Genomic DNA, 18,047 nt, shown 5'->3' on the forward strand with positions numbered 1-18,047 from the left:
GTCTTCTTCAAAGTTGCTGCATCAATCTCAGTATTCGGGTCAATCGGAACACCACGTCATCTATCTTGTTGTGGAAATCTGTCTCCACCTTACATCACCGGTATTCGCTGATGACTCTGTCATCCTCCTCTCTGTGCAGCTTTCATTCGTGCCGCTATCAGTTTCACCCTTAGTCATTTCTTCTTTATCTCCAATTCATCACTGCAATATTTCCCAGATCTCAAAATTTCATCAACCTATTTTGCCAACATATCAAATGCTGCTGAATCATGATGCTTATCTCAGATCTCAATCCTATTACGAATCTGGACACATTTCCCATGTCTTTCACCTCAAGAGTCTCCACTGAGCTGCTTGAACATTTGCAACAATCATTATAGGCATTCACTGACTCCTTAGGCTCTGGAGTTGTCCTGTCAATCTTAACCCAATCAATGTCCTTAGCCGGTGTCGTCCCTTTCAAGAAGGTCATCACCTGTTGATATTTTTTCATCACTGCTGGTGATAGAGATTTTGTCACTGGATTTCTTGGTGGCTCCTTCTCTGGCCACTCTATAGCCACTTTGCATTCTGGCCACAGATCACTTGGCAGCACAAATCAAAAGAACACTGTTAAAAATCACTGTGCAGTCTGATTGAACTTTGCAGCTATGAGTGTATGGGAAGAAGTCAAGGCCATCTTCTCAAAATGTTTTCAATGATTATCAAAACTCCTGTTCACGTCCCACTGTTAACAAGTCTACCATGAACAGTGAAGAACCAGCAGATTTAGTGTCCATCACTAAATTTAAATGAGCAACTAATAAGGTCAGTTACTAACACCCCACCATGTGCATAACCACACATCTATGTCCTCCATCTTGGCCCTACTGTTCGGTCATCATATTGGATCAATATAAAACATCTTACGGCCTAGTTTACAAGAAACTGATGCATTGGCTCCGATGTGTCACATTTCTTGTGCTGCCTAACGATTCCCTAATGACGCCATGGATGCACTGTATTTACAATCCAGAGCTCCATGGCCACGTCTTCACGGATGTGTCAAAAAATCTGATGTATCTGTTGGCGCTAACCTGACGCATTGCTGGACTAGTGTAAAAAAATGACGCTACTCCAGCAATGGGAGGAAGGCTCCCATAGGAAAAAGCCCTGTGTCAGTTTAACGCCTGCTCTGAGTAGGCGTTAAATTTATGATGCAGTGAAGTCGCAGAACGACCAGTGAACTGTTGCGTGGCTTTTTGCCCGGGAACGTCTACCTTGCGTATCATTGCCGGTAGTTGAGGCCTGAGGTGAAAAGTGACGCTAGAGGCCTCTAGTGGCACTTTGTAGATTTGGAGTTGTTTTTGCGCTGCTGCAGCTTAAAAAGAAATGATTCTGCGGTGGCGCAAGTGCCTTGTAAATAAACTCCTTAGTATATAATGAAACAAGAGCTGTTCCTTTACATCTTAGTATACAATGAAACAATAACTGTCTTTTGCTATAAGTAGCAAACCTGTTTGGCGGTCCTGTGGAACTGTGAGATTGCCATACAAGAGCAGTATCGTGTCACGTCCTTCATCAGTCATTTTCACTTCGTCACTCAAATCCCAAAAGCAATGCAATGATTCTGTTCTTAAAGTGACCCTCTCAATATGCCCTCTATACTTTGACTGCTTTTGAAGATGTACCTTCTTTCCTGATCATGGTGTTATCGTATAGAAATTGACTCGTGATGTGTCTGCCTTTAGAAAAGCCATTGACATTCAGTGTATGCCCAGGAAGTGGATCACTGTACGATTTAACTGTCTAGGTGGTGACTACTAGGATAACATGCATATATCATTAAACATGCCGCCATCTCTTTCTGTTGTGTATTTAAAATGCATATATCATTAACATGCCGCCATCCCTCTGTTTTGTATTTTAAAGGCCCAGCAGAACAACAGTTACTAGCCAGCACGGGGTCGCCCAGGGCTGATCCGTGACCTCGGAAGTGGAGGATGCAAGAAGTTCGGGGGCAGTTTCAGAAGTCTTGGTTCCGTTCCAGCTTCCCTGGCGGCAGATGCTGAGGGCGAGGGCTCTATTCCTATCAAATGTGAGGCTGGGTCTCAGAGGGCAGGCGGCCAGAGTGAGAGCACCTGCGCTGTCTCCGTCCTCCCCAGCAAACAGTATTTCTTTTGTGTCTCTTCTGACTTTTTGGAAAGGAAATCCCTGCGAAAGACGTGATGGTCATTTGTGAAGAGCATTTCCTGGAAGTTAATTTGCAGTTGGAGATGGTGCCATTGTGAAAAAAATGTGAATTTAGATTGCTCAGCCTCTGCATAGAAGAGAAAGACGATTGCCACTGTGAAGATGCATGCTCCTATAGCGGTGATGTAGGTGATGTGGCATGTAGGGCAATGAGTGATCACTATAATGTCTGTCCCATTCAATGTCCACATTTTATAGAACTCTGGACTGTGAAATGTGCTAGACTGCCTAAGTAAATCATGGCAGACGGCGAGCCGAGCATCTTTTCTATTAACTTACAGCAGTCTATCCAAGATGGTTTGCAAATTGAGCTGTAGGCCCCATTTAAGCCCCATACATAAATAAATAAATACATTTAAGCACAGGTCAGTTACCTCTCCCCCATAGTATCCTTTTCGTCCTCTGGCTGGCCCTTTCCTTGCTGGCAATGCATGATCTCTTAAGCAGACAAGTCCAGCACTTTTCCACCTGAGTATGTAGATTTGTAACTAGAAATCCAAAAACGAGCAATATGCGCTCTGATGTGATACCTGGATGAGCGCGAACTTAGAGTAAAAACCCAGTGTAGTTAGGAAGCATCTGGCGCTGATATCACATTTCATCAACATGAAAATAAATCTCCCTTGATTGACTGTTTTTTAAAATGTATGCACATGAAGTGCCATCTTATATTTTGTGCCGCAGCAGCCGGAGATGCGTAAAATTTACATATCTGCGAGCCCACTGTGTTGAGTTCACAGTTTGGTTCCATAGAAAATTAATAAAGAGATATTTAAAAAAATATATCTCATTTCCTAGACTAGGGGACTCTTGGCAGGACCCTGCAATAGAAAGATCCAGTAGCCCCAAGCCAACCGCCTCCCCCCAACCAAGAGCCCTCCGGGCTTGCACAGGCTACTGATACTGTCCAACTCGATAGAAATTGACTTTCATGCTGATGTCAATTTTCTTACTGTGTGACAAGACCGTTCACGCCTAAGCCGCGTGGGCTGGAGATGGGCCCGCGCGCTCAACGCTTGGCATGTTCTTGGCAATTCTTAACTTTGTGCAACTTGATCTTTTCAGCTTGGCTTGCAAGGTGTGTTGTGAGTTGGGCAATCACTGTTGTGCTTCATCCTGTCCTCATTGTGGTTTTTATGCTGATATAATCTGCAAATTTGTAAACCAGTCTAAGGATCATGGAAATATCCAATAAAGCATCCTTTTAGAAGGATAGCTCGGCCCTTCCCCCCTTTTGCGCTGATGAACATATCTCAGTACCAGTAGTGATGGCACAGGCTAGAGGTGAGAACCAGGAATCTGGTGACATAGGACTTTATTTTAAAAAGCTGCTCTGTGGTGATGGTGACGTGAGCTTCCTGTATTCTGTATATGATGACTGTTCCTTAGTCACCTCTGTACATTGGGAGAGGGTGGGTGGTCATGCGGGTTGTCGCTGAACCCTTTTCATGCACGATTAATGCAATTATAATCTCCGATTTCTATATTTTTTACTTTTTCTAAAGTATATTTTAATACAATAAATGATATAATTAAAAGTTGTTGTGTGGTGCTTGTCGTCATATGTGCCTGTATCAGTGTGTTCCCTGTGGCGAGGCGCAGTAACAGTCAAAGCGCAGTTAGAAATGTTTTTTTCCACTCTATCACATTTTAACATTGGCAGAAATTCTTATGGAAATACCGTTACACATCCTTGTAATTTCGAGCAGAGTGTTCTGTGTCTGAAGCAGTGCTTAATTTGTACTTGTTGTTTCCGGTACGGGGCACCAGCACTTATTTTCGCCGGCCAACGCTTCTCTTTCTGCCTCCAGCATTTACTACAAGCAAAAGACACATGTGGGAAAGACGGAGGAAGAGAAAAACGAAAAAACGTCACAATGGGAGAAAGCAGAAAGCTGCAAGAGTGAGCTGAAGGGGCAGGGAGTGGCTGTAAATGGATTGAAGAGGCCGGAGATGGCTTCAGGGTTAGGCTGCCTCAGTTTTCTGTGTTCACACATTTAGTATGGCAGCCGTGTGTTTAAGAGGAGGGCTTTGGGCACGGCACGTTTTTATTCACAAATTAATCACTGGCTCTGAAGTCTTTCAGAATACAGATATGGATAGCAGTGTCTCCAGTTTTACCAGGCATCTTCTAAATATGGCGAGGAAAACTGCCACAAATGCTGATTTCGCCATTATTGCTTCATGTTTCAGGAAGTTTATTTTCGGAGCCGGGCTGTTTCGGCAGCTACCGGTACTGCTGCAGCTCTCCAGTGCTTTTTAATGGTGAGCAATCAAACTGGAAAAAAAGCGAAAAAGCGAAAAAAGTGAAAGGATGAATCACTTGAGATGCGCCTAAAACTGGTATTTGAGGGTCAGAGTCACGCGGGATGCTCAGGCTGTCCATGTGAGATAAATCTACATACGGGAGGCATTGTGTGGGAAGGGTTATATCAAACATCATTCCATGAATAAAGTTCTATATGTGGTGGAAAAACAGGCCTGTGTTTTAGAAACCCTAACAAACAGCATTTGACACGTGGTGATGGAGCAGCAATCAGTGTTATTACTAGCCCGAAAAGCAGTGATGCATATTCTGTGGGAATTCAACCCCAGGGCCAAATACAATTCTTCACAGTTCTGCTGACTATATATATTCTTAAAACTGGTCTTGCTTTTTTTTGTTTTAACACTTGGAATGGTACAGTGGGCGAGCAGTGAATAGTTATGGAAGAACAAAAGTATTTTTCTTGAAAAAAAGAGGGGAACAGTTGTTTTAAAAAATGTTTTAGGGGCCTCATTTAGTACTTTGCGGTAGTCAGTTGGCCTGCAAGGCCAGCACAGGCTATGTACGGCCTCAGTTCCCCTGCTGGATGGTTACCTGCCCGAGTTAGAGATCCTTGCCTGGTGGCAAATTGTAAGTCTGCAGTAGAGGTACAACACAGATGGCTCAACTGTGGGTTGATGGAACTGCAGAGCTGGTGCCATGTGGCATACAAACTTTGAAAGCGGCCTTTTGTTTTAGAAAAACAGTCAGAAGCTATTGCTCGTAAGGGCTTTTAGCAAATTCCCCGCCTATGACTACCATGCTTTGCATGACAGTCCCGAGCAAGGAAATCTAATGACAGTTGCCCCACTCTAAATAGGATGGGGCAAAGGCCACTATGACCTGGCAGCCTAGTGGCCAACAGATTGACAGGTTATGGATAAGCTCCAGTTTAGATTCGAGGAAACCCTGTGGATGTCTCACCTCTACATGTAGCAGCTTTGGTTGAGTGAGTGGCAGCTTGTGGTGGTTCATCTGCTCCTCTAAACTTAAAATGCTCCCCGTGAATTTGTTTTTGCTTTTTTAAACAAAGAATTAAGGCCCGTATTTATACTTTTTTTAGCGCCGCATTTGCGCCGCTTTTTGACGCAAAACGGCGCAAACCTACAAAATACAGGCCCATATTTATACTTTTTGACGCTAAACTGCGCTAACGCAGTTTAGCGTCAAAAAGTTTTGCGCCGTCTAACGCCATTCTGAAGCGCCATGCGGGCGCCGTATTTATGGAATGGCGTTAGACGGCGCAATCAGACCGGCGCTGCCTGGTTTGCGTGGGAAAAAACCACGTAGACCAGACAGCGCCGGCGTAGGGGGAAAATGGCGCATGGGCGTCTTAAAATGGGGCAAGTCAGGTTACGTCGAAAAAATCGTCTTAACCCGACTTGCGCCATTTTTTAACGACGCCCATCCCCCATCAACATGACTCCTATCATTGGAAAGATAGGAGTCATGCCCCCTTGCCCAATGGCCATGCCCAGGGGACTTCTGTCCCCTGGGCATGGTCATTGGGCATAGTGGCATGTAGGGGGGCACAAATCAGGCCCCCCTATGCCACAAAATATTATTAAAAAAAAAAAAAAAAAAACTTACCTGAACTTACCTGAATGTCCCTGGGGTGGGTCCCTCCATCCTTGGGTGTCCTCCTGGGGTGGGCAAGGGTGGCAGGGGGGGTCCCTGGGGGCATGGGAGGGCACCTGTGGGCTCATTTTGAGCCCACAGGCCCCTTAACGCCTGCCCTGAGCAGGCGTTAAAAAGTGGCGCAAATGCGCCGTTTTTTGCCACGCCAACTCCCGGGCGTCTCTTTTGCCCGGGAGTATAAATACCACTTAAAGGCCTGGGAGTCATTTTTTAGACGGGAACGCCTCCCTTGCATATCATTAACGCAAGGAAGGGGTTCACGCTAAAAAATGACGCACATTCCGGGAACTTTGGCGCTATTCGCCTCTAACGCCATAGTATAAATATGGCGTTAGTTGGCGTTAGTTTTGCGTCGAAATTGCGTCAAAAAAAACGACGCAATTTCGGCGCAAACGGAGTATAAATATGGCCCACAATGGCATTTTGCAAGTTTGCGCCGTTTTTGCGTCAAAAAACGACGCAAATGCGGCGCTAAAAAAGTATAAATACGGGCCTAAACCCATCATATACTCGCCTTCTCTAAATATTCTCTACATGTTCTCTCTGTTTTCCTATTGAATCACGTCTCAGTTACCCAGATTTGTAGGGGACAACCCCATGTCATGCACAGTCAAAGACTGTGCAGAGCGCTGGTTGGCATCCCACAGGTGTTTGGGAGCGAGGACTGGCCGCAAGCCAGGCCTTGCGGCCAAACCCACGCTGCACACTGATGTTTGTGAATTAATGGAAAACCAAAAATGAGGAACCACATTGGTGGAAACCAAACCATGGAAAACCAATTTTAAGGAAAGAAAATTTTAAGAAAATAAAACAATTGAAAGTTAAAGGAAACATTTTAAAGGGAGGATAAGTTTAAGAAAAAACAATATTACAGTAAACTTGGGTAGAGTTTAGGACCACTGTGGGTTTCTTGGGTTCAGGAATGGGTAATGTTTAGTGTGATGCAGATCTTTGATGGGACAGGAATAGTTGAAGTTTGAGCTCAGAAAGGGTTTTTTAGAGTTCAGAGATGGGTGGATGTAGGGGGGAGTGGGGTTTAAGGTTCACAGATGACTGGTATTTAGATGTGTGAGGTGTTTTTAGGTTTCAGATGTGGCAGAGTGTAAGGATCTTGAGAGGTTTTAAGGTTCATGGATGGGCGGAATTTAGGGCTGGTGAGGGTTTTTAAGGTTCAATTGTGGTTAGCAGCTGGGATGGTGTTTTTAGGGTTCAGTGTGGAGTGGAATTTAGGGTGTTGACTAGTTTTAAGGATTCAGAGATGGATGGAGTTTAGATGTAGAAAGGAGTTTTTAGGATTCAGGGATGAGTAGTTTAGGGTGATGAGGAGTTGTTATAGGTCATGGATGGCTGGTGTTTAGGGGCAGTGAGGGTTTTTTAGAGTTCAGGGGTGGGTGCAGATTTGTGTGCTGCGATGTTTTAAGGGGTGCAGGGTGGGTGGAGTTAAGGCATAGAAAGTTTTTTTTTTTTAGTTTAGGAATGGTGGAGTTAAGGGTAAAAGTGCCGGAACAAAATGACGCAAAGAAATCTGTCAGATTTCTTTGTGCCATTTTTTTGGCCCCCCTAATGGGGGGAATGCCACCTTTGCATACATTATGCCTGGCACGCATTGCTCCACTTTGTAAATATAGCACAGCATTTTTTGCCATCTAATGCCACATTAGCATAAAAAAATAACGCTAATGTGGCATTAGAATGGCGCTAGGGGCTCTTAAATATGCGCCTATATTTTATGTGGATAGCTGAGTGGAATAATAAAGCCAGCCTTTACAAGTGCTTTAAAACAGATGCATGTATGTGAAAGGGGAGAGATGGAGAGATGAGGGGCACATTTCCTGGTTGGTAGTGAATGAAACAGAGGAGGAGGTCATGGGTGGGGGGTGCCAAAATAAACTGTTGTACAGGGCGCCACCACTCCTAAAGACGGCCCTGGCCAAAGGCCATATGTGGTGGAGGGGTGGACTGACTGCAGAGTGTTGACTGCAGGGCCTGAGAATTGTGTTCAGTTTCCATCAGTTTTACCAAGATTGTGACTAACATTTTGTCATAGCCGAAGAGGAAGCTCGCTGACTGTTGGACACCTTCAGAGCTGTCTCTCTGTATATGTGTTCTAGTAACTGCTACACACACAGCAAAACCTGAAAAGCGCCATTGGCTAAATAGTACATAACCTGTGCCTTTTACCCAGTTGCTTGCAAAATAGTCCAGAATCTCCGTTGTTTAGCTGGCCGAAGGCTAATAGTACAGATGATAGACTATTCGACCAGCAGCTGGATAAATAGTGCGAAGGAGGTCTTTACCTGGCCATGAAGAGGCAATAGTAGGGTGGTGGCCATGGGAATGCACCCTGCATAAAGCATGTGTAAGTAAGTGCACATACACATGTACAATAGAATGGACAAAGGTAAGTCCATGACTTAAGTTAAGCTGTTTAAAGATAAAAACAGCAAAACCAATTTTGAAAAAAACCCATTAACTTTAATAATCAAATAAGAAATGTAGGAATGAAACATATTTTAGGAGCATGAGGATATGGCACACAGATAGGAGTACCAGCTGTCTACAAAGAATAAGGATTATGGTTTTAAACCATGTTACAAAGGTGATGTATTCACTCATGGGAATGTATTGGTTTTTTTTAATGCACAGGGTCCTTCCTTTGATGATTTTTGAGGGATGGTCTCTTTTTGAGCTTCTTATGAAGGTCCTAGTGCTAGCTTTAGGTTTGTTTTTTTAAGAATTGAACTTGCTTAGTATTTCAGACTTGGCAAAACTGCAGCATTCAACAAGCATCAGCAGACAGGGAAGTGTCAGCGTGCAAACCAGGTTCTCATAATCTTACCAAGAGCATGCCAACGGAAGCTGTAATGTACCTATACGGCTTTGGTGCTCCCCGAATAGACCCGTTCCTACATTTAAGTTCTAAATTCGCTAGTAAGAACTGTGACATTCTCAGTAGCAATGACATACACTGGTTAATAAAGTAGTTTATATAAAGAATTACTAAGCAAATACCTGAAATATATCAAAAGCATGGTTAGCAATAAATAATAATATCATAAGTACAAAGAATTCAGTAAAATTCAATGGAAAATCCAGCATAGGTTCACCTTACAAAGGTGAGAAATGGAAGTCCTGGTTACAGAGGACAGAATGGGCCTGATTTACATTTTGGCATACGTGTTACTCCGTGCCAATGGTGATAGATATTCCGTCCACCGAAATATAAATCCCATAGGAAATAATGGGATTTATTTTTCGGCGGGCAGGATATCTGTCACCCTTGTGATGGAGTAACCCATCTGCTGAAATTTCAATCAGGCCCTAAGTCCTTTAATAGGACTTTAGACAAAGGATTTCATACATTGCTAAGCAGGGACATGGTTCTCAGGATATGCACCAATGAGGAACAAGCAAGCAGAAACATTTTACTACAGAATATATTTGATGATTCTCTCCTAATACTATTGTATTGCATTGAGTTGATCTTACTGTTTATTTAAGCATAATAATCAACACATTATATAAACAATATTCTAAGACAGTTGGGATGTCTTTGGTTAAGTACAACATGGTGAGAAGCCTCTGGGATTGCTCATCGTCTCTTAGTGGAAATCTTACAATTCTTTGTTTAGCCGGAACAACAATAATCATGTGATATGCCGCAACATCAATCCAAAATGGAGAAAACATATGCTCAGTTCATGTTTGCACAAGTTCAGTTTCTAATACATTTAAAGCTAAAAGAGAATACAGCTCTCACAGAAGCAAAAGGATAGGTGGTATCTGAGGCACAGAGGAAGAGAGACTTATATTAGACAATTGGTGCTTTGGGACACTTGCAGGGGGTAAATTGAGTGGGACACAGTAATGGGACTTATGTGGAATGGGAAAGTGAAAGTGAAAGCAAGAGATAGGTAAGTAATGCATCTGTGTAATTCATGGGAGGAGTTCACTCAGCCGCCTTCTGAATAAACATACTTTTACATACTATTCACCTAGCAGAGTGGATTTTAGGCATAGATGCTTATTGGCCTCATGTCATGTGTGGCCCATTCAGCCACACTGACATTTTAGTCATCCGTACAATGTATCTTGGGATTGATAGTTTTGATTTTTTGTTTTAGGCGAGCAAAGTTATGTTTCTACTGAGCCTTCCTTTCTATCCTTGATAGTTCTGTCTCCAAAAAATAAATCTGGAAGCCAAAAAAATCTGAGTGATAGAACGGCTTTGAGGCTGTACCTAAAAAAAGACATTGTGGAGAAGGGCTTGTGAAGGAATGAGTAGGACTAGTTAGAGGAGGACGATGACAAGTAGGAGAATAAGGGACAGGAGGTGGATCGCCAGGAGGGCTAGGAAGACCAGAGCAAGAAGAACCATGCCCACAAAGACCTAATCCATGAGGACCAGGCTTACCAGTGCCAGAGGTGACAAGGAACAAATAGATGACGAGGAACATGACAAGGGAAAACAGGAGTAGGGGTACCAAGATCAGGGTGAGGAGGATCAGGAGGTCCAGCAGAATATGGAATGGGGAGATCTCGATCCAGTGGACAGGGGCCGAAGGAACAGAAGGACCAGGGGTAGAGGGAACAGAAGGCACTGGATCATACTGAAGAGGAGGACTAGGAGGGCCATCCATCCTGAGAACACCATCCATGCCTAGAGGGTTTAGAACGAACAGGGCCAGGAGTAGCAAACCCAGACAGACCAAAGAGCACCAGTACCAGGACAGTAGTCAAAAGAAAGATCTGAGACAAGTCCACAGAGATCAGATGAAGGAAGACCAAGGGCCCAGAAGTGAATGAACCAGAATCAGGGAGGCCACAGCCGAAATGGACTAGGAGACCCTAGATCAGAATGACCAGGAGGGATATATAGGATCAGAAAGTCCAGATCCAGTGTGACTAGGATCAGAAGGTACATGAGGGTTAGACTAAGGGGATCCCAAACCAGAGTGACAAGGACAACATGAACCAAGCTGACTCGCAACATGGAACTAGAAGGACCAGTGCCACAGAGGTGAAGAAGACCAGACCCTTGAGGACCATCATTAGGAGTACCATGATAGTGGGGACCATGGTCAGGTGGACAGGAACGAGGTGGAACAGGCAAATGAGGAGACCAGGAGGACTTTTAGAAATAGGATGGGGTAGAAGACCTTATACATGAGGACCAGACAAAGGAGTACCAGAACTAAGACCAGTAGGACCAGGAGCAGAAGGATTAGGAACAGGAAAACTAGGGAAGTAGATAGCTAAGGGGAGCAAGACCAGTAGGAGTGATGAACGAGGTTTGGGGTAATGGGAATTATGGCCAGTCAGACAAGGACCAGGAAGTACAGGGCACGAAAGTTCTTAGGCTGGCATGAACCAGAGGTCAAGGAACATCAGACTAGGAAAGGCTAGAATGAGCTGTGGTGGACCACACATTATTGCAGAACAATGAGGGCAAGGAGCAGGATGACCAAGGTAAGGAGGATCAGGGCCAGCTTGAACAGGACTACAAATATCAGGACCTGGAGGGAAATGGCCAGTGGGACCAGGCTAAGCATGAGAGGGACTAGGAAGAGCAAGTGGACCAGAAGGCCAGCTCAACAGACTATGTTAACTAAAAGGATCATGAGCAGGCGTACAGGAAACAGGGCTAAAAGGGCATGAAGATTAGGACCTTTGAGATCAGGGCTCAGATTACCAAATGGGGTAGAGCAATTATTAAAGATAGGAAGATTAAGGTGAGGGGAATCAGATGTTAGAAAGCTAATTTGAATCTGTAAGACTAAGGGGATTGGACAATGGTGGCCAGGAGTGACAGGACCACAATGATCAGGCTTAAGGGGACAGAAACAAGGAGAACCTGGATCACGAAGGTCAGGATCAATGTGTGACAGTATTACTAGGAGGAAAAAGAACAGATCCACAATGACCAGGAAAACTCAAACCAGGAGGCCTAAGATGAAGAGGCCACGACACAGGAGATCAGGGCGGATCAAAACTTGCAGTACCAGGTTCAGGAGGCTCAGAGGGAGGAGAACCAGGACAAGGTGACCAGGACCAAGAGGACCAGATGGGCCAAGACTGGGGGAACAAAGAAGGGGCTACACAATAAAAAGACAAGGTTTATGATAACAACTGCAATAGGACAAGAAGGGCCAGGATGACCAGGACAAAGGAGAACAAGACTAGGATTGCTGGTGGATCAGACCAACGAGAACTAGGACCAGGTGAACCCAAACTATAGGAACCAGGACCAAGAGGATAGGGCAAATTGGGCAAAGAATCTTGCGAAGAACGATGACTACTAAAAACTAAAATAACAGGACTGTGGCCAGTGGTCCCAGGTGGGTGAGACCAAGGACAAAGGCAACAGAACCAGAAGGAAAAGTTCTAAGAAGAACAGAAAACAAAGGACTAGGGGGACCAGGAAAATCAGGGCAAAGCGGCGCAGGACCTTGAGTACCAGGATGAGAAAGACCAGGGTGGGGAGGAAAAGGAAAATCAGGGAGATCAGCACTACAAGCTGGAGGTCGAGGCTGCAGAGTTAGGAACATAATAGCCAGGAAGATGAGAAACAGGAAGGCCAAGCCCAGGAGGACCAGAGAAAGAAGGAACATGATCAGTTTGTGTAGAGGGAGAAGGACGGGGAGGAGAACCACTGCCAGGAGGGTTAGGGCCTGCTTCAGGAAGACTAGGAAGATTAGGAGCATGAGGTTATGGCCAGTAGGATCAGGGGACCAGAATAAGCAAGGATGATGTATTGGCCAGTACCAAGAATACCAGAAGGATAAGAGCTAAGAGGCCCCGGGCCAAACCAAGGAGGATTTGTAGAGTGAACACCAAAAAGACCATGGAACTTCTCCAGAAGTGCAAGGAGACCATGACCATCAGATCAGGGCCCAGAGTACCACACAGAGGCCAGGACATAGGAGTAGCAGGGAAAGGGTGAGGAAAATCAAGAGAACCATAACAACCAGAGACAGGTAGACTTAGGGGACTGGACCTGGATGTCCAGAGCGATCAGGGCCAAAATGATGAAGCTCATTCAAACCCAAACAAAGAGACCCAAGATGAAAAGAACCCAGACCACTGAGTTCAGTGCTAAAAGGACCGAGGAGAAGGATAATGTACACCTGGAAGACAAAGGTGGTCATTACAACCTCTGCGGTCTTTTTACAAGACCGTCGAGGGACCGCCGTGCTGAAGACCACCAGTGCAGGCGGTTTTCCGCTCTGCGCATTATGACCGCTGGCAGCCCTCCGTCCTTTCCTGGACGGAGAGCCGCCAGCAGCCAAACTGGCGGACGGCGGGGAAGTGGAGGTAGCTCCACCTCCACCGCCCCGTCAACAGAACACCGCCCACCGAATCACGTCCTGTGATTCGGCGTGGCGGTGTTCTGTTGACGGGGTGCTGGCGGCGGAGCTGACCCCATGGATCCCGTCCCCTCACGGAGGATCAACGGACCAGGTAAGTTGATCGTCCGTTAGGGGAGGGGGGGTGGGTGTTGTGTGATGTGTGGGTGTATGGGGGTGTGCGTGTGTGTATGTAGAGGGGGTGTGCGAGTGCGTGTATGCATGAAGGGTGTTGTTTGTTTGGAAATGAGTGCGTGTCTGTATGTATGTATGTCTGTATGGATGTGTGCGTGTATGTCTGAATGTGGGTGTGTGCGTATGACTGTGTGTGTGGCTGTTGGCATGTATGTTGGTGTGTGTGCGGGTATGTGTGTTGGTGGTGCCTGCGTGCGTGTCGGGTGTGAATGTGTAATGTAATGTTGGGGGTAGGGGTGGGGAGGGGGGTCCTGCCACCTTTGGGGGTGGCAGGGGTTGTTGGGGGTGTAGGGGAAGGACTCGGGGTGGGGGTGGGGGGTGGGGAGACCTCTATCAGTGCCAGGGAAGGAATTCCCTGGCACTGATAGTGCTCACCACCATGGATTTCATGGCGGTTCCTAACCCCATGAAATCCATGGCGGTCAGCCGGGTCATGATACCGCCAGCGGTATTGTGACGACCGCCGGGCTGGAGACCCTGGTCTCCAGCCCAGCAGTCGGATCGGAGAAGTGGCGGATGACCATGGCGGTAACCGCTATGGTCATAATTCCAAAAAATTTACCGCCAGCCTGTTGTTGGTAAGACCCCCAGTTCTCTGCCAACCGCCAGGGTTGTAATGAGGGCCAAAGTCAAATAGGGCATGGCCTAAGAGAACCAGGACACAAGACACCAAGTGAACAGAGGGGACCAACAGGACAAAGAACTAATGTTCTTGGTAATCAGATGAACAGGGTGAGAACAAACAGAAGGACAAGGTTAAGTGGATGAGAATCAAGAGGATTATGAAAGAAGAGGAAGGGCTAGTAGAAGAGGGCCTGGAAGGACTAGGATGGCCAGAAATAACATAACCAAGAGGATTAGCATACAAAGACCAAAACAAGGAGGACCAAAAACAAAAGGACCAAGTCTAGTAGGCACAAAACCAGGAAGAGAACACAGACTGTGAGAACACAGACTGTGACGGAATAGAAAGATGACTGTTAAACAGACTTACAGTGAGTGAGACTAGGAGATCAGGACCTGGACAGTCAGGAGTAGATGGCCTTGCAATGAGAGCCAGCAGGACAAGAGCTAAGAGGACCGTTGCAAGGAGGACCAGTGGTACCACAAACAAGGAGAAAATGAACATTAAGATACAGAGACCCAGGAGTATCAGGACCTGTCATACCAGAACAAGAAGGACCAGCAGGCGGAGGCATTGAGAGCCAGGATGACAGGAGCTAGGCTGACCCAGCCAGGTGGCCAAGAACAGATAGTCATATTTATGAGGGAGTTGAATCATTCTTGCACCACGCAATGTGATGCATGCCTGACTCAACTCCATAATACGACTTATCAAGCCATGCAAGAATCGTCTTGTGTTGCACTGGGTGGCTTGATACATCCAGAGTAATGCAATGCAGCACAAATCGCTGTATTGCGTTACTCTGCACCAAGGAGGCATTCCATGGGTGTTGCATGGATGTTCCCTCACAACACACATGGATTTTGACGCATTCCCAGAATTAACAAATGTGGTATACCTGGGAATATATCTAAAACAGAATATTGTGCACTCAATTAAACCACAATTGAATCACAATATAACATAAACTTTGATTAGTCTACTGCTTCATAGTGTGCTTCATACTGTGCTGTACTGGATAGAATCCTGCCCAAATCCATGGAATAACTCTAAGTCCAAGCTAGAGCCCCACAGGGTGCACTAGTCCCAGCACGCACCACTAGTGTGGCCGAAGGCTAGTCACTGTTTAAATCACATATTAAAAAAAATTCAATGGTTCAATGGTTCATCATTCCACAAGCTGGAATTGGTGCACCACTTCAGTTTATTGTTGCAAGTAGCAAGGTGTCCACAAAGAAATCCAAATGTTGCTTCACACTTGAACATAGCCAAGGACAACAAAAGAACTAATGCTTGATCCCAGTGCATTTCAGGTGAGACCGTTCATCAGGGGAAACCACAAAACATGTATCATACAAGGAAGTCAGACATGGAAAATATACAAAATACATTAATTAGATAATGTGAAGTTCACAGACATTGCAAACATGCCCCCTACAAATGTGCTACTCAGTGCAAACTCTAAGCAAAACATGTCACTCAAGTGCCTGCATGCACCATTGAAAACGTGTGTGCTCAAATAACCAATCATGACCAACATCTGTCAAACAAAAAACAGCACCCTTCAAAATCAAAATGCCTCCACACCAAGATATGCATGACCAAGTGAAAAATATCTAACTAACTAATCTCCAAGAAACATTGGAAAACATACCCAATACTTCAATATATAGAAAGCTCACTACAAGAGGCATACAGCGAGCAGCATGACCAGTCTGCAGTGCCGGGTATTGAAAAAACACCACTAGTAGAATACAAAAGCTCGTTGAAACCGCCCTGTGCAAAACAAAAAGCAGCGGGCAGTTAATCATGATTAATCATGATTCAGGAACACTAGTGGTGCATGCTGGGACTAGCGCACCCTGTGGTGCTCTAGCTTGGATTTAGACTTGGGAATGTGCCAGAACTGCTACGTCTTCCCAGGTGGGGCATAATGAGGAGAAATATCTTAATTCCTGCAGCACACATAGAAAGAGGGAAATGCCTCAGGGGATTGTTTTTGTGCACGAAGTTGTCTCTTCCTGCAGTAAGACAATCCTTACAATGCAGGCCCCCTTGCTTCATGGTGCAAGGGTGCCTGTGTTGGCGCTAGGCAGCCAAAATAGCGCCAGCATAGGGAAAAGGCAGGAATGACCTGTAATCTTTTAAATACAAAGTATTTCTGCCCTTTCCCTGTGTTGCAGCACAGACCAGCAAGGTGACTTGCTGTACTGCTTGACTTTCTCATACATATGCCCCTGGATGACCAGAACAAGGAGGATCAGGACTGAATGGACAAGTTAGTACAGAATCAGGGTATCAAGGAGCAGGAGGACCAGGTTCAAGAATATCATGACATGGATGAGAACCAGTAGAACTGTTCAGGTGAGGAGCAGGAGGACTTTGGCCGTTAAGGTCAAGGAGCAGATGGGGATGATTAGGTGTACTAGAAGCACCAGAATTTCCAGGAACAGGGCTAGGAGGACCAGAGAGGTCAGAACAGGAGACTAGAACCTGGAGTACCAAGATGACTAGGAGTTTGGGTATCAGGACCAGGCTGGCGAGGATCAGGGGAACCATGACAACAAGACATAAAAGGACTAATGGGACCAGACCGAGACCAAAATGACTAGGCCCAGCCCAAGAGAACCTAATAAAGAGGAACAGGGACAGTGGACGTTGTACCAGATGTGCCACGGCCAACAGGATTTAGATGGATGGGATATCCGTCTTCGTTATGACGGTGTAACCCGCCCGCCGAGTTCTAAACCAGGCCCAGTGTCTGATGCTGGTACTATAGTCTGAAAACGGATCTGAGGGACTGAATCTTGGCAGAGGGGCTTAAAGGTGGATGGATGAAAAGTAGTTTAGTCTGTGAAGGATGGCAGGCTAGCCAGATGAAGGGTGGTGGAAATACATAACTAGAAGAAGTGATTGAAAAGGCAGAAAAGAGGCACTCAGTATCAAGTCTGTTAGGGTATACTGTGTGACTCCCAGACCTTAGTGCTGAAATCCTGTGTGTGTGTGTTGTGGTTATGTAAAAAGTGTGTAGTAGTAAGACTCCTTCTGTGGTGAAGGTCTAATTGCACGGACCAGTGGGATTCATTCCTCATACCATGATGGACAGTAGATACAGTTTCCCTAGACGGTGGGTGTGTATTGACTGCATCAATGTAGATGGAGGGTGGGGACACAGAACTGAAGTGAGGGAGGATGGAGAAAAGGCTACTCAAGAAATTCTGTTAGGCCCTTGTTAACAAAGGGCTGCTGATGGATTCTTCCTGACAACCTAGGGTGGTTGATAGGAGTGAGGGGGTAGGTCAGAGGTTTCTTTTGTTAAAGGTGAGAAATCAGTATTAATACTTCCAGAATGCACTGATTTGCTGCAGAAAAAGAGGTGTTCTGATAACATGGAGCCATTTGGTACTCCTGTATCTGTCTCCAGGTACATTCCTATGGCTTTGTGAGTAAAAACGAACACATAGCTTCAGAAGAGTGAGCAGTTTTTACTAGTTATGAAAAGGTTCTAATCATCTTTATCATTAGCTGCAGGAAAATGTAAAGTAGGAGCACTTGTGAAGCATGAGACAGCTTCCTAAAGGGCTTCTGTGTCTTGGCTCACGATGTAATGGAGTGGCATTCTGTGACATGACTGTGAAAATAGCTTGGAAACATTCAAACATTATTAAACCTTAAGACCTATAAGCCAGTGCCTGCATCTATGCCA

At 45.4% G+C, this 18,047-nt stretch overlaps 1 protein-coding gene across 1 annotated transcript in view; it reads left to right on the top strand.

Moving 5' to 3' along the window:
• CCL19 (C-C motif chemokine ligand 19) overlaps positions 1–3,770 on the top strand; it is a 1,093,152-nt gene extending 1,089,382 nt beyond the window's left edge. The window contains exon 9 of the mRNA XM_069213346.1: positions 1,912–3,770. Within this exon, the coding sequence (XP_069069447.1) occupies positions 1,912–1,935 (24 nt within the window). The 3' untranslated portion in view covers positions 1,936–3,770. The remainder of the gene's footprint in view (positions 1–1,911) is intronic.
• Positions 3,771–18,047: the final 14,277 nt, after the last annotated feature.

This window comes from Pleurodeles waltl, chromosome 1_1 (assembly GCF_031143425.1).
Source record: "Pleurodeles waltl isolate 20211129_DDA chromosome 1_1, aPleWal1.hap1.20221129, whole genome shotgun sequence".
NCBI classification, from domain to species: domain Eukaryota; kingdom Metazoa; phylum Chordata; class Amphibia; order Caudata; family Salamandridae; genus Pleurodeles; species Pleurodeles waltl.